Raw genomic sequence first — 25,596 nt, 5'->3', positions numbered from 1 at the left:
CTCTTATACTTCCAAAATATGATTTTTTTTTTACGAGGCTGCCACTTCTAATCAAACAGTTCATGGTAACGAACTGTAGTAAGGAGCGGCCTTGCTCAATAGTAACCGAAACTCTAAAAAACGGAATTTTTATAACAATAGTTACATCAAAAGAATTGCATTTTAATGCTGACTTTAAAAATATAACGTTTCATCAAGTTTAGATTTACCCATCAAAAGTTACGAGCCTGAGAAAATTTGCCTTATTTTTGAAAATAGGAAAAAAACACCCCTTATAAGTCATAGAATCTCAACAAGCTCCAAACTCCTTTTTTCAAGCTCCTATCGACAAAATATGGAATTTGTATTTTTTTACCACAAGACAGATCACGGATGTGTGTTTATTTGTTGTTGTTTTTTTGTTTTTTTTTGTTTGTTTTTTCCCAGGGGTGATAGTATCGACCAAGTGGTCCTAGAATGTCGCAAGAGGGCTCATTCAAAAGGGAAATTAGAAGTTCCAGGGCCCTTTTTAAGTTACCAAAACAATTGGAGGACACCCAGGCCCCAGCCCACACTTATTTTTTCCCAAAGTCACCGGATAATCGTTCTGAGATAGCCATTTTGTTCAGCATAGTCGAAAAACCTAATAACTATGTCTTTAGCGACAACTTATTCCCCAACAGTTCCCGTGGGAGAAGTTGCAAGTTATAAACTTTAACAAGTGTGTACATATAGTAATGGTTATGAAGAAGTGTACAGACGCTTTCAGAGGAATTTTTTAGTTTAGGGGGGGGGGTTGAGGGGAGGGGGTTATGGGGGGGGGATTTCCATGGAGGAATTTGCTAAGGGGGAAGAAAATTTCCATGAAGGGGACTCGGGATTTTTTTGCGTTTTTTTAAAAAAACAATGAAAAAATTAATATGAAAAAGTTTTTTCAACTGAAAGTAAGCAGCAGCATTAAAACTTAAAACGAACAGAAATTATTACGCACATGAGGGGTTCAACTCCTCCTAATACCTTGATTTTTACGCTAAAGTGATTTTATTAATTTCAACTAATTATTCTACAGTCTTTATGATTCAGGGGTCATTTTTAAGGAATTGAGACATAATTTAACCTTTAGTGTAAAGAGCAAGGTATTGACGAGGGGATGAACCCCTCGAACCTAATAAAAACATACGAATATAGAATTTCGTTACGTAAGTTAATTTGTAAGTTACGTGTATTTTTACTAATGAGAACGTTCGTAAGAAATTCTAGTTGCCTTTTTAAATAAACCAAAAATTGGAGGGTAACTAGGCCTACTCCCCCGCTCCTTTTTCTCAATTTCGTCAAATCAAAACTATGAAAGAACCTTTTAGCCAAAAAAATAAGTTAATATGCTAATTTTGTTTTCATTATCCACGTGTGGAAAGCCAAAATCAAAACATGCATTAATTCAAAAACGTTCAGAAATTAAATAAAAAACAAGATTTTTTACTGAAAGTAAGGAGCGACATTAAAACTTAAAACGAAAAGAAATTACTCCGTATATGAAAGGGGTGTTCCATCCTCAACGACGAACTCTTTAACCTAAAGTTTTCTATTGTTTTGGAAAGTAGATCTGAGAGAAAGAGTCAAACTTTTGCGCGAAGAGCGGGGCGTTGAGGAGGAAAAGCCCCTTTCATATACGGAATAATTCTGTTAGTTTTAAGTTTTAATGTTGCTCCTTACTTTCAGTTAAAAAAACTTGCTTTTTTTATTTAAAATGCATATGAAGAGGGTTGATCCCACCTCAACACCTCACTCTTTACGTTAAAGTTTTTTTTCAAATTCTTAAAGAACCCAATTCTTAAAGAAGTTTTCCCGGTATTATTTAAAAGACGGGAAAGAAATGAAATAAAAAACCAAGTTTTTTCAACTTAAAATAAGGAGCCGCATTAAAACTTATAGCGAACAGAAAATATTACGTATGTGATGGGGGTTGGTCCCTCCTCGGACCCACGCTCTTTGTACTATAGTTTGAATTGTATCCCAATTCGTTAAGATCGACTCCTGAGACGCAAGGTTTGAAGGTTTGTTAAGAAACTTCTTTAAATTAACTAAGAAACTTAAGCGTAAAGAGCGAGGTGTTGAAGAGAGGGTAACCTCCTTCATATATGTGATAATTTATGTTCGTTTTAAGTTTTAATGTTTCTCGTTACTTTCAGTTGAAAAAACTTTTTTTTTAAATTGTTAAAAGCGTCTTTGGTTCGAAATTAAATGTGAAGAAATAATTTGTGGCTTTATTTTTGATATACTGAGTAGTAATTTGAATGGGATTTTTTCCGAGCCACCAAAAGACCAATCTATAAACATTATTGCCTACTATAGTTTTCTACCAATGCAAGTTGATATCAACACCCCCTCTGGTTGATGTCATGATAACATGAATTTGATCTGAAGGTACTAAAAGTAGTTGTCCCGACCGTAGGTGATCATTATTTTTTAGCACAAAATAATTTTTTTGCTCTGTATTTCTGACCAGTATACAAAGATTTGGCGTTATCAACTACCTCACATAATGGTTCATTATTGACAAAAACTTCTTCGGTTTTGTAATACGAAGCTGGAGTTCAGTACACCACAAAAATTCTGCGAAGGTGTCTCTACGAGGAAAAACCCTACTCACATATCCAAATCAAATCAGTTTCTTGTTTGTAGTCGGAGTTGAACGGATAGACCCTATGCAAGGTTATTTCTATGATTTAAGCTTTGCGTATTGTATTTTTGATTGTAGTTTTGTTTGTAATTGAGCCATACAGTTATTTGAACTTTGATGGCGTGGGTATATTAAAATGGTATGATAACCTTTACATATGGTCATACTTTGACCTACAGATTAAGCATAGCCATCCTTAAAGCCTTTTTTTGCTTCTGATGGCTAATGTATTTCTTTGCTTGATGGATGTAAATCCTTAATATGTTAGAGAAAAATATTCAAAAGTTTAGATTAGAAATGAACAAAGATCATCATCTCTGGAAAGTATTTCCCGTTTTCTGTCGACTAAAAGGACCTAGTTCACGAATGAGGCTAAGGTTCACCTTCAAAAACAAAATATTAATCAGCTCAAAGTACTCTCCTTTGGGCTAGCCTCAAGTGTAGCTATTTTCTGCCGCGTGGTCGGTGCCACCGTGAGCTATTGCCACCTTCCAACCACCCAAGCTATGATCCGGTCGTGGGACAGGTCGTGGAATAACATAGATTTAAACATCCCGATTGACAGACATAAAAAGACATTTTCTCCATAGCTCAACAAAGTTTTGTTGAGCCAAGGCCTTCCTCTTAAGCTCCCTATTGCTTCTGAAACAATATTTACCGACAACTCAACTTGTGGATGGGGTGGCTATATATAGAGCCCATATTGGGATACTTCGTGGACTTGGTCTCCAGGAGAGACATATCCTTATATAAATTGCCTCGAGCGAGCTGTAACCAAAACAATCAAAGACTTTGTGGAGGATCTAATAAACGAGGAAGTCATAGTAGTGTCAGAAATCTCAACAGCAGTCAACTACAAAAACAAAGAGGGCGGAACCCATTCCTTCTACTTAGAGAAGGAATCCATAAGGTTCTTCAAAATTACAATCACCCTGAAGGTTCAGTGGAGGGTAAGACACATCACCGGGGCACTAAACTTAGTAGCAAAAGAAGGAAAATGTCTGCGTTCTTCTCAACCTGCTAATAGGCTTGCTAATGGGCTGAATCTTCTCAACCTGCTAAAAGGCTTGCCTTCACCCTTCGGAGATCGGGCGGATCTCCCCCGGTAAGGTCGATAGCGCCACCCAACAGTAAGGAATCTAAATTTACACGGTTGGAAGATATTGAGCGTAGACTCGAAAACATAGGTTTTCTGAAGAGTCAGCCCGTTCAATTACCTGGCCCCAGTGACGATCTACCACTGAACTGTATGTATGTTCGTAGGTTGGTGTAGTTAATGGAAAATTAATCCGATCGAAGTCAATACTCAGACATTATTAGAATTCATGATACATCTAAAGACTAGCCAAAACCTTGCGCCATCAACAATAGAAGGTTATAAAGCAGCAGTATGCTGAACGCTACCTTTAGCAACAGAACAGATATCATTAAAGATACTTCTTTAACGAAAATGATAAAAAGTTTTTGGCACAAGTCACCGCAAACTCAACACGATGTTCCTGCTAGGTATCTGGGCCTTGTCCTTAAGTATTTAAAATATCCATGATTTCTTGACTTGCCGAATATCAGTAGGGAAGATCTTACTCTCAAGACGGTATTCAATACTGCCATAGCATCTGGTCAGCTAAGGAGTGAAATTCATGGCTCGTGCTTCAGTCCAGCACAATTTTGATGTAATTTAGTAACTGTCACATTTCTTCCTTCGTTCAGACCCAAGACCATAAAGCCTCATGAGATTCCCTCTCCTATCCTTTCACCCACGCTATATGTAAATCCAGCCTTGTGTCCATTGAGGACATTATCAGCCTATGCAATATGAACGGCTAACGTGGCCATCAAATATAAGAGAAAGAGACTTTTCATTCCCTTTTTCTAAGATAAAACCGTAAGAAGTGGAAGCAGGAAATATTTTTTCTTGGATAAAAAAGGTCACAACTATGTCCTATGATAAAGCAAAATAAAATCGTACAAAAAGAACAGCAGACGACACAAGCTCCATAGTGGCGTCATAGGCACTATCAAAATGAGTACCACTTGCTGATATAGTGAGTGCTGCTGGATGGTCCTCGGAGACTGTGCCTAGACGACATTACTTTCATGACATTGAAGATCGAACCAATACTCCGAGTTTCGTCACGGTTCAGATACTCCTATAGTTTATGCATTGAAATATTGGACTTTGAAAATGAAAAGATACATTAGCTGATTTAGGAACCCACAACTAAATTGGTTGGTATCTAAGCTTTTGTCAATAATATACCAAAGGCTGAGGTAACTGGTGACGCCAATCCGGACTTTTGAATGAAAGCTCAGTACATAGATTAACTACCTCCTCACCACTTATAGAGGGCTATGGAGTATCCGAGTTTTAGTTTCAAAACAGGAACTGATTTTATTTGGATATGTGAGTAGGGATGTTCATCGTAGAGACGTCTTCGCAGAATTTGCGCGGCGGGTTTAACTCCGGCTTCGTGTTACCAAAACCGAATAAGTTATTTTGAATAATGTATCAATGTGTGAGGTAAATATCGGCTAACCAATCTTAACTATCATTTGAAAGTTTAGCTTTATAAGAGGAATTTTTCCAACCGCCTAACTCAATTGGATACAGTGTGACAAGCTCTTTTATTTTTGGGAAGGTTTTTTAATTTTTTACCCATCACTGTTAACAGGAAACTTGTCATTTTAACTGCATTACTCTCATGGTGCTGGCATCTATTTTTTATTTTTGAAATATGGTGACAATATATGTAATGGCTATCTTGGTGTGGCATTGAACTAATTTTTGATCATTCATTGGCTAGAGATTTCGTCAGTGTTTCACAGACGATATCTCTAGGTCATAAATGATCAAAAACTGTTGTGGAAGGCAGAGCGGCTGAGAATAATAGAAACCACAAAGTTGATCTTACTTTTTGGAACGAAGAAGTCTTTATAAGCCAACGTATGCAGAAACTGCTGAATTATCTTCATTTTCCTCCATTTTTGCTATTGAATCTAGTATTAAATTAATAACAGTTGATACAAAAATTAAGGACAGAATAATTAATTTCAGTTAAATTATTCTCAAACCCTTTAGTATTAAAACGCTATCTAGCTCTAAATTTCATAGTTTTTTGGCTTGAACGGCCATGGCAAAATTATTCTTTTTTTGTATGGTTTAACCAAATCATACTATATAACTATCACTTCTAAGTATAAGGAAAGGGTAAAGACTCACTCATTTTCATTGCGACACCAACCAATGGCAGGTCATCCCTTGATATATAGCAAAGGGCAGATCTCCCCAGCACTTCACCAGCAAAATACCCGGTAATTGTTGAGATTCTAGAAGAAGAATTATATATATATTGTTGGGTTGTTGCCTCTGAATTATTTGTCTTTATTATTTTTTCTATTGTTTGGAAAATGACGACTTATACTTATTGACGACATGACTGCCTGTCCATGGATTATTCTTTATAGTTGATTGTGTTTGGCTATGCTGTTTGACCTATGTGATTGTATGGATGAGTAGGGTTAAGGCCTCATTCAAGTGCTGGTCTATATTAATCACTAATTTAGGAAAACAGTCTTCCTTTTCTCCTTCTGTCTCTTTTTTTTTATGTGTTTGTGCAGTTGCATTGGTGAATTCCCTTTTCATGATATAAATAAACAAAACTACCATAGTAATGATTATTATTTTATTCATTTTTGTCTTTTTTTATTATCATTTTTTTGTTCAGTCCCCCTCCCCTTTAAAAACTTGCCAGGACACCCTTAGGTAGAATAAAGAAACAAATCTAGAAGCAACTAAAAAGTCTCGGGTATAGCAGATCCGTACTTCACTTAACATCACTCCTTCCAGTACCCCACCAGAAAAATACCCAGTAATTGTTGAGATTCTAAAAGATAGAAAGATTGCATATATAAATAAAAAACTAGCCCACTATAATCATGATTATTCTTTTTTTTATAGTTCAAAATAGGGATGAAACCTTTTAATCGACAGTGAACAAAGATAAAAATTTTAACTGGATATTTCGAACATATATACAGTGTTCATCATCAGCAGATTATCTGTTCACTGTCGATTAAAAGGTTTCATCCCTATTTTGAACTGTTATACTTTCGTCATGGAAAGGCAGTATTTTTTTTCTAGTCTTATAAATTTTAGTGTGCATTCTCTTGTTCCTCTCCCTTCGCTAACCAACAAAAACACACGAAATATGAATGAACTGAATCACCGTGAGCGTGAAAAAAAAAAAAATCATGCACATATTATTATCTTGTCTATGTTAAAGAAGTACCTGCACGATATGTTCACAAGAAACATTTTTTCAGTGGGGGACTTTTTTAACTGGCGAATTATTTTGAGCATCTTGAATATTTTTTCAAAATAAGTGAGCATAACATTCACCATATTTTGAACTATTATACAAAACTAGCTGTTGGGGTGGCGCTTCGCGCCACCCCAACACCTAGTTGGTGGGGCGCTTCGCGCCCCCCCCCCAAGCCCCCCCGCGCGCGTAAGTCGTTACGCGCCATATTAGTTACGCGCCATTGTAGCTGTGTCCCTGTGTCCCACCTGTGAATAGAGATAGATATAAATATATATTTTTAACTACGCAAAACATGCGAATATACAACATTCTTCGCTGTCCCATTGTCTGTGCATATAAATAGCATTTATATTCCCTGTGTCCCGGTCGTCATTTGTGTCCTGGTGTCCCAGTTTGTAATTTCTCTTTGAGTGTCCCGGTCGTCATTTATATTCCCTGTGTCCCAGTGTCCCGGTCGTCATTTGTGTCCCGGTGTCCCGGTATGTAATTTCTATTCAAACAATCCCTGTGTCTCAGTCGTCAATTATATATCCCGCCTGTGCCCCCAGCGTCCCCGTTGTAGTTGTGTCCCTGTGTCCCGGTCGTCATTTATATTCCCGGTTATATCCACGCTTTCTTTTCTTCCTTTCTCTATCAGAAGCAAGTGTTTTGGCATAGACTCTTTGAGCAGCTTCCTCGGCTGTTGCCATTTTAGGTTCTTCAGTCATTTTACAATTAAACATTTTTCCGTGAACGCATGTCTTAAATACCATTAATGACGTCACCGTCATAACAAAAATGACGACAACTAAATTCATGACGTCAGTCGACACAGAAACATGACGTCACCTGACAGACAGACACACAGACAGACAACTTATTTTAATATATATAGATAACAAGTGTCAGTAGGAGGATAACGACGCTTCTACCCACCAAGCAGCGGCTTAATTTCACCAAAACCCTGGGGGGGGGATGTAAACGTAGAACCAATTTTCTCAAACCAATTGAACGCATCAGTGGAAACTGAAAATTGAGTCGTACAGTACCATAAAGGCCAAAATATACTAAAGAAAAATTACCTGTTTCTGTGGATGCTTGAACTGAGTAGTTTTGTCTTAGTTTAGAAAATATTTTTGAAAGAATTAAGTTTCAGCTAGAAGGGTGCTGGTAAAACTCGGTTTTAGGGATAGGGAGTGGAGGGAGGAAACACGTGTCTAGTAGGGATAGTTATACCCTCTACCCCAAAGCAAGTTACGACCCTGCCACCGAGCCCCTAAGTAGACTTTTTACTGAGTAGCAATGACACTTAGAGGGATGAAAAAAGGATTTCGGCTCCCCCAACCACCATTAGAATATGAAAATACGCGAACAAATAGTTTTCACACCCAAACCTTTTCCACCTTAGAATAATTACTTACATCGGTTCTTTTTGCAAAATTTTTGTGGGCGCCCTTGTTGTACAACTTACAATTCCACATGCAGTTTTGAATCTACCTTTTTTTTACGATTGATTGCTTGTTTTTACTTGATTCACTTACTTTGAATTAAAGGTCTTCCTCGGCAGTGTCACCAACGTAGAGAGAACCAGGCATCATCACTGTTAGTCGTCTCTGGAGTGGCCTGTTTTGGGCAAGGCTAGAACTTTCGCCGGGTTAAATGCCCCAAGCTGTGAGTCGATCACGGATGACATCCACCTATTTGATACGTGGTCTACCTCTGGGGTGCTTCTAGCCGTTTGCAGTTGAATCGAAGTCAAATATAAATCGGGGAGGTATTTTAGTGGGTAGGCAAAGTCGGACAGGGCTGGTAATTTAAGGGACCGGGGGATATTCATGTTCCATACGCTATTGTGCCACCTAATGTGTTCAATTTTGCGGAGTTATTTTGTCTCTGCAGCATCTACCTTCATCATCTGTGACTGAGTCAGAGTTTCTGGTGAGTACAGCACAGCACTTGCTACCTAGGCAGAGTAGTTACGAGCTTTTGTGAGACGATTGACCTGCGGTTTGTTGAATATTGTTCTCAGGAAACGGCAAAAACGGCGTTCGCCTCTTCCACCCTTGCTGATGTCTTTGCATTTCACAGGTCACATAAAAGGGCACTAAAACTCTTAATTAGTTTTTTAATCAGCCAACTTAGGATTTTCTTGTACCATTAGTTCGGTACGATCATCCCTGAGAAGAACAAAAAAAGTAATGATTAAAAACAAAAATAAGAAAAATGATTAAGCTTCGGTGATCTTTCCTCTGGAAAAAAATACAAAATTCCACGTTTTTGAACATGGAAGCTCGAAACCTCTACAGTAGAGTTCTCTGAAACGCTTAATTTCTACGGCTCCAGGAGACAGTTTTCCAGTGGGAGGGAGGGGGCAAAACGCAAAAATATCAGTTGTGGTTGGGTGACAGTGAATATATTTCAGAATTGTTTTTCCTGCAAAGCAGACAATAGAACCAAGGGCTGGTGAACTGCTTAACTGTCTCAATACCTTGGTCACATACTTCTATAGTTGTCAGGGGGTGCGTGGTTTCTTTTGCACAGGCAATATTTTGGTCTTGGTCCAGTTTACATCTAAACCAATTTTTTTTGCAGCAGATGCTAGCGTTTCCAGGGCAGTTATGATGTCAGTGAGATTGTCGCATACAAACGCATAACCGTCAACGAAGTCAATGTCTGACAGAATTCTTCCAGCAAAATCAATGCCAAACAGATGTACCAGGAGTATTTTAATAACAAAATGGTGTATTTTAATATCAAAATGGTCCATGACTTAATTGAAGAGTTCGGGAGCAGTGGCACAGCCTTGCCGAACACCGTTTCTAGTTTGAAAGTGTGATGAGAGCTGGCCATTTGCATTGACAGTGCTTTTGGTCTTATTGTATAGTTCTTTGAACAGGTTGACAGTTTTCTTAGATACAACAGCATATTGAAGGATCAGCCACAGTGACAGTCTGTCGACTGTGTCGAAACTGGATCGAAAATCGACGAAGGCAATGTATGCCTTCGTTTTATATTTTAAATCTTTCTGTATCAGCTGTCTAATTGCATGGATTTGCTCAGTACTGGACTTACCCGGCATTTTGTGATGAGGAAGGGGATAGAGGTACTTTTTGCCCGCTTGAGGAGGAGCATGGCAAAGAGTTTTCCGGGTACCGATGCAGATTTATGCCAAGATAGTTATTACATTCACTTTACTTCTTTTCCTCTCGTAGAATGGCACAATTGTGCCACACAGTATTAAACAGCACTTGTAGCCAGAGGGTTATGGATGGATTGCCTTTTTAAGGAGTTTTGATATCAGGCCACACACTCCAGACACTTCGTTGTTCTTCAGCTTTCCTACTGTAGCTTTAATTTCTTCTGCTGTAAATTCAATGTCGTCAGGGCCAGGTGTAGCATTGTCAGTAGCAGCAGTAATCTGGTTGTCACTTTGGTCGGAAGGGTATGAGTATAGTAGCTTCTCGAAGTGGTGCTACCAATGGTGGAGGCATCTCATTGTGATTGGTCGTAAATATTCTCACCAGTGGCGCTATGGAGGTACGATCTAGTTTGAATGTATTGACCTGAGAACTCACGGAGGATCTTATACGTTTCTCAAATGTCCTTTATCTTTGGTGGCCTCTTGAAGCTTGCGTGCTTTTTGTCAATAAAGATCTTACAGTCTTTGTGCAGCATGGAGTTACGCTCTTTATTTGATTGCCTATGAGCTATCATGTCTCCACGAAGTCGGGCTTCCCGTCTATGATTAATAATGGCGAGGGACTTGTTGCTAGTCCAGTCTTTTTCTTACCATGCTTCATTCCAGCAACGCTCGTTGCATCTACAAGAGCGTTTTCTTTGAAGACCTTCCAAACACCTACACAATAATCACACTGCATAATGACCTCAAATTTGTTGAATATTTCGACCTGATACTGCTTAGCCAAAGTAGGGTCTTGCTGGATAAGGTAAGTATCAGTTTTCCGAGGTGTCTGGCTGGTCTTTGTAGCATTTAGGCGAAGCCTGATTTTGGCTGCAACAAGACAATGGTTGGTGTTCCCAAGATCGGCACCTCAGGAGGTGCGAGCATTTTCTTCGTTGTTCCATCATTGCTATACCATGTATACTTGGCTATTTTGTATCTCTGAAACCATATGCTGGCAATGGTAAGAATTTGGACAAGACAGTAGTTCAGTATCTTCGCTTTGTTGTCATTTACGCTGTCTACTGTTACGGGTCCAACAGCGAAATCCCATAGGCCAGACTCATTTGAAATGCTAGCATTCATATCTCCTAGAAGGACAAGGTATTCATGGGGAGTTACTAACGCGAGTTCAGAACTTAAAAGGGTATAGAAGTCATCCTTATCTTCTTCCTTGGCTTCATATGTGGGGGTGTAAAAGGTGATGATCGTTATTTTTCCATATTTATTTTCGAGCCTTGCTCTCAGGAGTGCTTTGACAGGAGAGCCTGGCGTGCCGCACTGTTCAGCACTAGGCCAACGCCACTTCTTTTCTAGTGAGCATCAGACCAGAGCAGTGTGTGCCCTTCACCAATGTACTCCTCACTTTGCTGACCAATGGTCTGCGTTGCGCAGATACCGTTCTCCTGATTTAATGCCTTTGGTCGGGAATACTATGCATTTTTGGGGGCAAATTATCTGACACTTCCAGTGTCATTCCCCCATATTTAGTCCACCTACCCATTTAGAGCTGGGTTGACACTGGCTGAACTTACAGAATCACACCGTTGATCCCCTCCCCAAACCAAAGAATCAGCGACATCAGGACTCGAACTTCTGACTTCGAGAATTCAAACCCAGGGCACTAATAGCTCGATAAGAACGGCTCAAGATTACACTGTTAACACTATCCGCGTTGATTTTGACAAGACTTGAATATTTTTTTTTACATATTTACCTTGGATTTTACCTTTTTTAACAACAATGTTGGTGGATTCCCTTGTCATGCTTTTTAGTTTCCAAAATACTTAGTTAATTACAAATATTTATTTTTAATTAGATTGAAATTCTAAAAACGTAAAGTATTGCGTCTGCCAGCTTGAGGAAAAATCTATACAAAGTTACCTAGATATTGCACAAGCCTCTTATATATTTTATCTATAACAACTCCTAACTACAAAAGCAAAAAATTGTTGCTTTTAGTCTCTCGACAGATTTTGCAACTATGAGCAATCGATCTTTCTTAAACACAAATCCTGCTTGTGGAATATTGACATATTAATGAATATCCAGTCAAAAAATATTAATTATGAACTATTTTCCATATAGATAAATGGAAAGGGGCTAGTTATGAGTTTGATATGAGAGAATGATTGGCTTATATTGCTGCTCTACTAACAATATTTTTATTGGCATTTTCAACCTAACACCTTAAACTAGTTATCCTTTTCCCAGACCACACTGCCTTCCTATGACAAGCGACGAGCAAAAAAACGATCAAATGGAGGTAAGTCCTTTTATTTAGACAAAGAAAATGGGTTTAAAAGTCTATTTCTATTACATATTACAGGGACCGTCATCAGTAAAAATACTAAAGTATTAAAATTAAAAAAAAAAACATATTTATACAAAACAAATAATTAATTTCCGGTTCGTTCACTAGATTTTTTTTCTAAGAGAGTTCAGTAAACAGGGTTCATTCAAAGTCTTGAGATTTAATTTTCTTCTTTAATCCTGCCTAAATAAAAAGTGAATTTCCAATGAATGTTGGAATTTTATATTGGCAGTTAATTTTTAAATCCAGTTAGTGAATATTAGTAAATATTTAAATATTTTTGAAGTATTGTTTAGGCTATGGTATTATTAACCATGAAGTATTAGTTATGATTTTTTTTCCATAGATATAAGTGAAAATTTGGGAAGGAGATACGTTTAGAATAAGAAAATGTGTGGTGTATATGAACAATTCAAGTAGTAATTATAGCTTGCTATAATTGCAACATTATACATAAACTCGTCTTTTGGCAATTTAAGGTCCATTAACCTTCTCTGATATTTCCATGTTTACTTACGTTTTTTTTTTTTACCAAACATTAGTGGGTATTTTGGCTAGGCTTTTGACCTACATAAAATATTTCTGTTCATTATTAAATTTGGAAAATGTCGTTTTAGTCTAAAAGTTTCAGATTAGCAGGTGCAGTAGTGGGATACCCTACTTAAGGCAAAAATAAAAAAATTACCTAGAATTAACATATATTTCTTACTACCAAAACATGATTAAGAACTGTTCCTGAATATTCATCCTTTTTCCTTTGTTTAAAGTGGAAAGCAGGTTAAAACGTGGGCAGAGTTAAAAGGAAAAGCATCAACACTTTCCAAATTTGCAACAAAACAAATTTTGAACATTAAAAATATAATTGTTTAGTCTTTTTTAGGTTGGGAAAGTATTATTAATGAAATTCTAGCAACTCATTTCACGTCTACAAAATCCAGAGCATCAGTCATAGTTGTATATGCCCCTGCAGAACCGACTATGGACGACTATTAGACAATGGTGACTCAGTTGAATCTTACTTTTAGCAACAGGAACAAATAGAGAGGGTCCCATGTAAAAATATGGTATTTTTGTTAGGAAATTTTAATCCCCAGGTCCTTAAGAATTGGGATAGATGGTATCCTAGCCGAGGTAAACTTGGTGAAAAAAGAAAACAGTAATGGTTACAGACTGCTGCAACTTCGTAGGTATAGCAATCTGTTTACAATCAACACAGCCTTTGGTCAAAAAGTCACCTAAAACTTAACATAGTATTCAAACGAAAGTAGAACAGCTAATCTTATTGATTATATTATTTTAAACCGAAGACTGGCAGGATTGATACAAGATAGGAGGGTATATAGGAGTGGAGTTACAGATGTTAAAAGTAAAGATCACCATATGGTGTCTAGGTATAATTTAAAGCAGAAATTTAACATGGGTAACCACCTTCCAGAAACCTATGACGTTGGTAGACTCCAGGATGAGAATTTGAGAGAAATTTTCCTGGATTTTTTGAATGCTAAACTGGAGAGTTTAAAATTTGACAATGTAGAATATGAATGGAACAAGTTTTGGAAGATAGTTTATAAGATCGTCGACGATGTATTAGCGAAGAAAGTTAAAAACGCAGCTAGGAATAATTGTGAAAAATACTGTGTCTTTAATAGAGAAGAGGAGGGGCTTATACAAGAACTATTTGTGTGATCGATCATTTGAAAACAAGAAGAATGCAAAGAAAGTAGAGAAAGCTTGTTTGCGAATGAAGAAGATGTAAAGCAGAGGCTATCGATAAAAGTGCAGAAGATCTGGATGATTCATCCAGAGGGAATAATAGTACAGTATTGTACTGGCATGTTTCTAAACACTTGATCAATGGCTTAATCATTCTAGTAAGTGGGACACGGGAATTCTTCAAGTGTGTTATTTCGTAGAATCTATTTCCTGAATGATTAATCAGGAAATTGATTTCCGGTCCAGCTCTCTAGGGTGCAGTTCCATTGGAGGGACATGGCCCTTTCGAATCCTAATGGGAGCAAAAATCTTTAGAATTTAAATGCTACCTAAATAAAAAAAACCTTGAAACAAAAGGAAATCCCGAAGAAAAAATCGCTTAAAGTATTATGTAACACCGTTGTGTGAATCGTCATTACAAAATATCTCACGTGTGCGCTGTTCTTACGTATCATCCCACGTGTGGGGCTGAACGTAGCACCCAAGTGTAGTATTGCGTCAATATTGACACTTATTGTTGTCTTTCTATGGATTCTATTGTCTTTCATCTAAATAGACTATAAGAGAATATAAATGAGCATTAAAACTATATTTGTTATTTCAGATTAATATAGATTCTTTACTACCAAAACGACCCAGGAAAGATGATGAATGTATTTCTTAGGACTTTTTTGAGGAAGAAGACATGCAATCTCCTGGTCGTGCTGATTGCGAAGTACTCAATAATCTTTTGAAGATGGTTGATACCATCCAGAACCTTCAGAAGTTGGTCATTTCACTCATTGAAAACGCAAAAAAATGAATTTATCTTCTCTCCAATCTCGTGTGTGTTTGTGTCTTGTGTGTATCATATGGACTTGCCCTCTGATAACAACGACGAAGATCCAGATTGTACTGATAAATTCTTGATCAAAATGGTCCAATCTGAAGATGCAGATTGGACTGATAAATTCCAAAGCCATCTAAAGATAGTTTTTGAGAGGCGAATGTTACTTCCCCTATTATTTGACTGGACATAACACCAGGTCAACAAAGTGCCTTTGAAGAGCAGGATATACAAGAAGATGGTTATGATTGGGTTGACCAGCTCAGTTCCAATACTAATAAGCTACTGGAAGATGTATATGCAGAGGCAAATGTAACTCCCCTATTATTTCAAAGGAAGGTATGAATGTTATTTCTGCTCAGCCAATTAGTTTTGAACAGGGTATGGTTGTCCTTTTTGCTCAACTAAATACCTTCTAAGATCAGAGTGCTTATGAAGATATTGGTAAATTGGGAAGTCTAAGCTCCCCCGCCCCACTTACTAGAGTCACTGGACTTCAAAAATTGTCAGCGACAGAGTATTTGTAAAATTAACGAAGTTACACTCAACATCGAAATCACAGGGTTCGTGGTAATCAGTAGTTGAAAAACTAAAGGCTTTTTCCAACTGCATGTAATGCAAGCATATCTTATAACTCTAGATGAGATTCAAAGGCGTCACAATTCACCCTACAAATATATTCCACTTGCAATCAGTGTCTTCAGCCCAGCATATGATATTGGAATAGCATATGCTATTCCATTTTGGAAAAAGAAAGGTTTTGAAGTTGCGAAAGCTATAGAAAGTATTCTTGATTAGGATTGTTATAGAAAAATTCCAACGGATCAAGATAATGAATTTGTTAACCCACCTGTACAGAAGGTATTGTTAAAAATCATACAATTCACTATCCTAGTTCTAGCCCCAACAAAGGCTGCATTGGCTGAACGACTGATAAAAACTATTCGACTTTTTGATTTGAAGATATTGTACATTGAAAAATACTACTGCTTTTATTCAAGATTTAGATAAAATCATATAAATTCATAATCAACGCCCCAATTGATCTCTGTCCAACCTTAGCCCTGAAAAAGTTATCTGAGGAGTTCATGATACACTTCACAATTTTCTTTAACAATATTCCAGTGAAGAGGTTGAAAAGAAAAGAAAATCAATGCTGGTTATACAGTTTAAATTAATGGAACTGCTAATATTTTAGAAAAGGCACATTACTCATGATCAACTGAAATTTTCAACGTTTCGAAAATCCTAGACACTAAATCTATAACATATGGTCTACGAGACAAGAAAGATGAAGAGATTGTCGGTGGTTTTTATAACAATAAACTTCAATAAGTTAAAATAATTGTCAAATCCATCAGATTTAAAAGATATTGAAGAGTCATTCAAGCAGGAGCGAGAGACAGTCGCTAGTACATAACAGTTGGCTAGTATATAAGTTTGGTTTCGATTTTTGGGTAGCAGTTGAAGACATAAACAATGTCTTTTAACTTCTATATGACATTCATGTCCAATGTATTTGATCCACTCTGCTATGATTTAAATAAAACAAGTGATTTTTGGACAAAAATCTCTCCTAAAATCAAATTAGTTCTTAATACTCTTGCTGATTGTATTCTTGAAAACATATTTGATATCCTGAGAAAACATCATACATATAACATAGAAGTTAAACCAAATGATTGGCCTCTCGTTTGTGAGCATTGGAAAAAAAATGTATTAGGGTGAATATCATTTCGTTACCTTACCTTACAAAAAATTTGGTAATATGAATCATTTGTGTCGTTCTATCAATATAAGAACTGATTGGGTAAGATCTACATTAGTTTTCCCATTGACAGTGAGAAGTTTATTCTCAACAATAACCTGAGAGATGTTCTTGGTTTTCAACAAAATATAATTTATGGTAGAAGTGCTGGAAGAACTAGTAACATTGATCGTATCATTTTCCCAGACTATCCACCTAGCTTCTCCTCAGAGAGTTTTATATTTCTTTACGCTTCTTTCGTTAAAACGTTAAGGGTTGGCATAACAACGTCCTTCTTCTAAGTGTCCTTGAACAACAATAGCTAAGAGCTCATATGGCTCTTGTGACGAGGTCGGAAGAGCCAAGAGCTCTTATGGCATGAGCTCTAGCAAAATTCTAAGAATCAAAAGATTGATTTAAAAGGAAAATTAGAGGCTTAATGACGGTCGGGATTTAAAATAAGAGCTCTGAGACACGAGGTCCTTCTAAATACCAAAATTCATTAAGATCCGACCACCCACTCGTAAGTTAAAAGTACCTAATTTTTTCTAATTTTTCCTCTTCCTTCAGCCCCCAGATGGTTGAATTAGGGAAAAAACCTTTATCTAGTAAATTTGTGCGGGTCCCTGGCATGTTTAACAATTGACATCGTCCTAGGACGTCCAGAAGCACCGAACTCACCAAAGCATTGGAACCCCCTAGTCCCCCCCAAAGACAGCGGAACAAGCTCTGTTATGTCAATCACGTATCTACGACATTTGCTTATTCTACCCAAAAAGTTTCATCCCGATGTCTCCACTCTCAGCGTTTCTCAACATTTCTGGTTTCCCCCTTCAACTCCCCCAGTGTCACCAGATCTGGTTGTGTTTTAAAATAAGAGCTCTGAGACATGACATCCTTCCAAACATCAAATTTTATTAAGATCCTATCACTCCATCGTAAGTTAAAAATACCTCATTTTTTCTGAATTTTTCAACATTAACAGTCCCCTCCCAACTCCCCTAAAGAGAGCGGATTTTTTTCTGGTTGTGTTAATCACGTATCTAGGACTTGTGATTATTTTCCCCACCAAGTTTAATCCCGATCCCTCCACTCTAAGTGTTTTCCAAGATTTTAGGTCCCCTCCCCAACTCCCTGCAATGTCACCAGATCCGATTGGGATTTGAAATAATAGCTCTGAGACACGATATTCTTCCAAGCATCAAATTTCATTTACATCTGATCGCCCGTTCGTAAGTTAAAAATACCTCATTTTTTCTAATTTTCCAGATTTAACCGTCCCCCCACTCCCTTCCAGATGGTCAAATCGGGGAAGTGACAATTCCTAATTTAATATGATCTGGTTCCTGATACTGCTGCTAAATTTCATCGACCTAGCTTACCTAAACTAGCAAAAACTAGCTAAACTGAAAGTGCCTAAACTAGCGAAACCGGGACAGAAAGACCGACAGACAGACCGACAGAGTAACAGAATTTGCGATCGCTATATGTCACTTGTTAGATACCAAGTGCCATAAAAAACCAGTCAAGATCACATTCATCATTGCAATATAAAGTATCTTCATTATATATTTATAAGCACTTACTATTTTGAACTCTGTCAGTTAACATTAAGATCTTAATTAGGCGATTCTTTTGCAATAACAATATGTTTGGCACAATAGGTGTGATTAAATGTCATTTTCAACCTGTTCGATAGCAAGATGTCAAATCAAAATATTGTATTCATTTCTCTTGATATGGATTGCTATGGTGCTACTCTTTGTCCAAAACAATTGGGTTATATAATTAACTTTTACAGGGGCCGTTCTTCAATGTTCGGTTATGGTCTTGGCAGTTGATTTGCTAACTGTTTTGTTGTCCACTTCCCTTGGCTAAAAAATATATTTTACCGGCTGCCGCAGATTTTGTATCCTCTACACTACCATATAGGGGCTCTGGCAAAGATATAAAAAAAAAATGTTTAAGAAAATCTCAGGTCCGGTGCACGATCCCTTGGTGAGCGATTGAAATCTCAACAATGTGGTAAATGTTTAAAAAGGTCGAGAAACACTGCATTACTCATAAATCTCTGACTCGGTTCAGAAACGGAAGACATCACTCTTGTCAAAGAAGAAGAAGAAACCAAGGAAGAAAATTGTCCGACCAAAAATGATTTTTTTCCTAAATTTTGACTGAAATGGCATATCTACCGCACAAAGATTACCATCCATCAATCACTATATCTTTAAATTTATTCAATACAGAAAGAGCTGATGTCAATATAAAACATGGTTACTGAAAACAATCCTATCCGCAACAGCCGCTCTCTGAAAACATATTTTCAAATTTATTCAAATGGAGATTATTTCATAGATTTGACTTCCACATTTATCAATTTATACGTTATTCTTAAAAAATTTAACAAGGAAAACCAAGTGCAGCCGAGGAGTTACCTTATAAAAATTGTGTACTGCACAATTTATTTCGATAAATCATTTTCTACAAAAACGGAACATTGGTAAGCATTAGCAACAATCTCTCAAATAACACAAGCTACAAACAGTTGCTTGTATGGCCGAGTGGGTTGGTGCGCTGGATTCGGGATCCTTCGTCTGAGAGGACGTGGGTTCGAATCCCGGTGTACCCAATTCTTCAGTTTGGGACGGGGGTCAGTGGCGTGACTCTGTAAGCTTAGCCAGGGTCGACCCAGCTCTAAATGGGTACCTGGAAAAATCTGGGGAAGGTAAACAGGAAGGGTGTGCGAAAGCACAGGATGGCTGGCCCCCAACCCCCCATTGCACTTCCTGGCTGAAGGGCCAAGAAACGGAGATCAGCACCGCCGGTACGGACTGTAAAGTCTAATGCCGTATCCTTTACCTTACATATACAGTTCATGTTTATGCCATCAAATCCATATAAGGAATATAGGGATTCAGCCAATGGATATGAATGTAAGACATACACTCACACTACTAAAGCACTCAGAGAGGTGACAACTAGTGAATTAAATTTAGTTGGAAAATCAATCATGAGATATTTAATATACCCCAGTGGCTACCATCGATTAGTTAATGATAATAACACTTTTTCCATTCCTATTCTCAAATTGACATCTTTCAATTTGCTCATCTGAAGCATTATCACATTTAGTGTTTTCAAATGGAGAATCACTTTCTGTAATAGTCAAATAAAAATTAGTAGGCTTATAATCATAGTAGCTATTGTCTTCACAAACATGAGGTATAATCAAATTCTCTTACAATCCCAGCAATTGAAGCATAAACCCTATTCTTCCTCCCAAAACAATTTAAAACTACGAAGATATCGATTTCTTAGAAATAAACTAAAGTCTCGTGTTTCGGTTATTTCCATAGTCTAGTGTGAGAGTCACAAACTTCTTCAATACAGGAATTGAAGCCTTCAATTTTTAATACGTATCGTCTGCACAATTTACATGGACTGCATAATCTACACTTTTCAACGTACTCCATAAAATCTTCCATAAAATATTATTTGCTCCAAGGTAATAAATTAAAAACCATGCCCCAAGGCTCTCTGGGGTTCTATCAATCCTGAAGGCATCACTATATGATCTTTCGACAGTTTTAACTAAATGACTATGCCACAATTTTGATTGGATGCATTAGTAGCAGGACCTACGTACGTCCAGACTTAATCCCTTAATTTCGTACTAAAAACTGCCTATATCCCTGATTCTACTGCTTTAGGCTCTAAATTATCATACCATAAGCCCGATTAGTATAATCGAGTTAGCACAAACCTTGCATAAATGGCTTACCTAGCAACCAGATCCGGTCATGGACCGTCCCTAGCAATAAGATTGTCTATACTACAAAGGGTACATCTCTTTTGCATACTTCCATGAGAATCTATTTTGCACATCGCTATGAAGGCCTAGCAGCCATTCTTAGCAGCCAGTTCCAATACAACGACTCGATTTTTCATGTATTTCATATTAGTAAGAAAGTAGAAGTCACAACGAGAACAGTTTGAATATACACTTTATCATCAAGTTTTTATTTAACAATACATACTAGCAAAAATGGGAGGTTCCTTATATTATTAGAAGATGATAGTGGAGCTGGCAACAGCAGCAATGATACAAGGACAAGAGTACGAAACGTAGCAGTAGAAATTTCAAGAGGATCTCGACTAAGCCTTGAATGGGACGAAATGCGCGGAAGATGTATAATATCATTGAGAAAATTCAAATTGGAGGAGCAGTTATATTTTGATGCAATACTTAATATAATGCATATACATAGACTTCAATCTGCTTTAAAAGCAATAGTGAAATATATTGAGGACAATGAATTGAATCAGTAAGTGAAAAATGAGTGGATTATTGCTGTAACTATGTAATAAAAATGTTTCTAAATTGAAAATGTCTTTTCTTTGTTATTTTAGTAGGTTACCATTCCTCTAAGGATATTACCGAAGTAGAAAGAATTTTAGTTAGTCTGCAGTCAACTGTCAGAGTGTTAGGATTAAAAATGGTTGGATTTGAGAAACAAATATCATACGGAATCCTTTGATTTTGTAAAAATGTTTGATTCTTGTTGATAATTTTCTAGGGTTATCTCTTCAAAAGAAAATATTTTCTCAGAATATGATTAACAAAATAATTAGAAATGTCTTTGGAACAATGCCCTGTCTTTAGAATACTGTATGGAACTCTTACGTCGCGCCTCAAAAGTATTTAATCAATCTATTGACATATTAATTGAAACAAAACAAAATGATATTTTGGACTAGCTTTTGAACAGTACCTTAGAAATTCAGTGATGATAGACTATCCAAATGATTTTTTCAGGAGAACAGTAAATAAATCTACAATTTAGAAGATCCTGTTTAAACAGATTCAGTTGAACTGTGATATAACTCGATTACTCCTGACTAGAACTAGAAAAGAACACTCATTTTATCATTCATAAGTCAGTTTCATTTTGGTGGTGAGAGAGTCAACGCTGAAAAATGTTCTGTACATGTCCCCTATGCATGCTTATCAACTTGGCAGCTTATCATCCTATGAGAATTGTACAATTCTTGACTACAATTGATTCATCTAATGAACGAAAATACCAAACAAATCTCTTTTTTAACAACATTAGCAACAATATATAAACACAAAATTAATATTTTAAAGGAAATTACTATTTATCAATATAGTTGTTTGCGTAGTTTTTTTTTTTTTTTTACAACAAGCATAGAATGATCTCCAATGGAATTAATACATGTGTGCAAGGCCGTATCAATTGGGGCATTAGGTTTGAGCCCCCTCCCAGACATTTTTGTCTGACGCGTGAAAAAATGTATAAAAGCAAATTTTTCATGTGTTTTGCAGAAAATCCCCCCCCCAAAAAAGAAAATCTTCCCCTAACCCCCTATCAAAATCCTAGATGCGCCCTTGGCTTTGCACACTAGACAATGAATTTTTCAAAATCACTTGGCTTTTGCAGACACATTCCAAGCATTCGAAATTTGGAGTAATCTTGGACTGTCTTTGAAACACTATTAAATATAAAAAAGCATGTTTTTTTAACTGCAAGTAAGGAGCGACATTAAAACTTAAAACGAAAAGAAATTATTCCGTATGTGAAAGGGGTTGTCCCCTCCTCAACGCCCCAATCTTTACGCTAAAGTTTGACTCTTTGTCACAACTCTACTGCTGAAAACAATAAAAACACTTTAGCATAAAGAGCGAGGCGTTGAGGAGGGGACAACCCCTTTCATATTTAATTTCTGAGATTAATGGTATTAATGCATGTTTTGATTTTGGCTCACCGCAAATGAATAAATAAAACGAAATTTAAATTTTGTCAGTACCTTGCTCTTTACACTAAAGCTTGAATTTTATCCCAAATCTTTAAGAATGATCCCCGAATCACAAAGGCCGTAGAATAAATAGTTGAAATTACTAAAACACTTTAGCGTAAAGAGCAAGGTATTCTGGACTAGACGAACCCCCTTATATATGCGATATTTTATGTTCGTTTTTAGTTTTAATGCTGCTCATTACTTCCAGTCGAAAAAAATGTACTTATTTTCCCATTGTTTTTTTTTTTAAGATAATGCAAGGAAATCCTGCACCCCTTCATGAAAATTCTCTTCTCTCATGATAACTTCCTCCATGGATAGGTCCTCCCGTGTAACCCCCTCCCCCGACTCACCCCTACCCCAACGCAAAAAAGTCCCCCTGAAAACGTCTGTACACTTCATAATAACCATTGCTATATGTAAACAATGGTCAAACTTTGTAACTTGAAGCCTCTTCCCCGGGACTGTGGGGGATTAAGTCGTCCCCAAAGCATAGTTATTGAGTTTTCGACTAAGTTGAACAGAATGGCTATCTCAAAATTTTGATCCGGTAAGTTTGGGGAAAAAATGTGCGTGGGAGTGGGCGTAGATGCCCTTCAATTTTTTTGGTCACTTAAAAAGGGAACTAGAGTTTTAATTCTCGTTAGAATGAGCCTTCTCGCGACATTATAGGACCACTGGGTCGATGCGATCACCCTTGGGGAAAAAAAAACAAAAAACGAACAAACAAATAAACACGCATCCATGATCTGTCTTCTGGCAAAAAATATAAAGTTCCACATTTTTGTAAATAGGAGCTTGAAACTTTTACAGTAGGGTTCTCTGATACGCTAGATCTGGTAGTGTTATTTTTATATAGATTCTATTAATTTAGGAGTGTTTCCACTACTTTCTAAGATAAAGAAAATTTTCTCAGGCTCGTAACTTCTGATGAGTAAGACTAAGCTTGATTATTCTCATATATTTAAAATTAGTATTAAAATGCGGTTCTTTTGATGTAACTATTTGCATCAAAATTCTGTTTTTTAGAGTTTTGCCTACTATTGAGCCGAGTCGCTCCTTACTACAGTTCGTTACCATGAACCGTTTGATATTAATTACAGGAAATTCTTCAGAGAAACATACGTATGATTGACAGTTTCTTCCGAAAATTGCATAATAATTGAAGTAAACTAAAGCTTAATCTAGACGTTATATTTCTGTTGTTTTTTTTTTTTACCTTATTTTGTAAAGAGCTGCTCATGCAAAACCAAATTTGTAAAAAATATTTATAGAAATACCTTATAAAAAAGCTAAGTGTGAAAACTCAATTTTGTACAAACGTAAGAAAAAATTGTATGAAAAATTATGAGAAAGTACGAAAATGTTCACAGGTAATTCTTTAGTTGGATGTAATATATATCGGCTACAGTAGTATCCATATGGCAAGAAAAATTAGATGGACGACAATACAAATGGATGTGTCGGAAGTCACTAACCATAGCGATAGAAAACCAAAATGAGGGCAAATTCCTCGAAATTTTGCAGTCAGGTTTTTACTATTGAGTTGTGATCTGGAGTCAAGGTTTTCTGGATTCAGAACATTCGGAATAATAGAAAAGTGTAATTATTGAAAACTAGCGAGAATTCTGTATTTGTTTTTCTATCTCTGTGCTAGTGAAATTTTTGGGTTGACATTTTTTGAAACCTATACAATGTGAAAACGTTTAGTGATGGAAAAATTGACTAAATTTCTGAACTTAGTATTACACGTTGAACAATTCTTTAAAATTACGTCAACATTTTTTCATGATTCAATGACTAATGCAAAAAGCATAAAACTGCAGTAAAAAAACTATTTCAATTAAAGGTTCGCTCATCACTACTCATCAATCTGAAGCCGTTCCCCTAAAGACATTCCATCAAATTAATTTATTGCTTTCTTTAAATAGAAGTTTAAAAAAGGAATAATACAGGGTAATTAAGCTAAGTAAAGTAATAACAGTATATCGAACATCCACGATTTGCTTGGCACCATCTGATATTTTGACAAAACAAAAAAGATAAAAATACACAATCACTTACATAAAACAAAAATTTTAAAACATATCTGTTGTCGGCAGGAACAATTCCAGATATTTGGAATTCTTATTCAGTTTGAACTGTCTCGGGAAACCCACATCAATTACAACAATTTTGTTCACAGAAAAACATTCGAAGGTCAAAGTTTTCTTTTATTTAAATCTAATTACAAAAAAATATGAGGACATGTAAGAAATTCACCAGATGAATGTCTATAGGATGGTTTTGATAAAAAGAAAAGTTTCCTTTTTGAAAGAAAAAACTTAAAACAAACAGAAATGATTTTCACTATCAGGGTACTCATCAAACAGTTCGTGGTAACGAACTGTAGTAAGGAGAGACCCGGCTCAATAGTAACCAAAACTCTAAAAAATTGAATTTTGATATCAATAGCTACATCAAAAGAATTGCATTTTAATGCTGATTTCAAATATATAAGTTTCATCAAGTTTAGTCTTACCCATCAAAAGTTACGAGCCTGAGAAAATTTGCCTTATTTAGGAAAATAGGGGGAAACACCCCTTAAAAGTCATAAGATCTTAACGAAAATGACATCATCAGATTCAGCGTATCAGAGAACCCTGCTGTAGAAGTTTCAAGCTCCTATCTACAAAAATGTGGAATTTTGCATTTTTTGCCAGAAGACAAATCACGGGTGCGTGTTTATTTGTTTGTTTTTTTGTTTTTTTTTTCTTTTCCCCAGGGGTCATCGTATCGACCAAGTTGTCCTAGAATGTCGCAAGAGGGATCATTCTAACGGAAATGAAAAGTTCTAGTGCCCTTTTTAAGTGACCAAAAAAATTGGAGGGCATCTAGGCCCCCTCCCACGCTCATGTTTTTCCCAGAGTCAACGGATCAAAATTTTCAGATAGCCATTTTGTTCAGCATAGTCGAAAACCATAATAACTATGTCTTTGGGGATGACTTACTCCCCCACAATCCCTGGGGGAGGGGCTGCAAGTTACAAACTTTGA

General features: G+C 36.6%; 1 protein-coding gene across 7 annotated transcripts in view; it reads right to left on the bottom strand.

Moving 5' to 3' along the window:
• Positions 1–25,596, bottom strand: part of LOC136043712 (circadian locomoter output cycles protein kaput-like) — a 311,923-nt gene that overhangs the window by 46,950 nt on the left and 239,377 nt on the right. For 6 of the 7 annotated variants that reach the window (XM_065728606.1, XM_065728604.1, XM_065728608.1 and 3 more), the window contains one exon: positions 5,880–5,986. The exons of the other annotated variant lie outside the window; for it this stretch is intronic. In XM_065728606.1, the coding sequence (XP_065584678.1) occupies positions 5,880–5,986 (107 nt within the window). The remainder of the gene's footprint in view (positions 1–5,879; positions 5,987–25,596) is intronic. 7 annotated transcript variants of the gene reach the window in all.

This window comes from Artemia franciscana, unplaced genomic scaffold, assembly GCF_032884065.1.
Source record: "Artemia franciscana unplaced genomic scaffold, ASM3288406v1 Scaffold_867, whole genome shotgun sequence".
In the NCBI taxonomy this organism is placed as follows: domain Eukaryota; kingdom Metazoa; phylum Arthropoda; class Branchiopoda; order Anostraca; family Artemiidae; genus Artemia; species Artemia franciscana.
The sequence above is the reverse complement of the archived record's forward strand: the minus strand, read 5'-3'. Positions and strand labels throughout refer to the sequence as shown.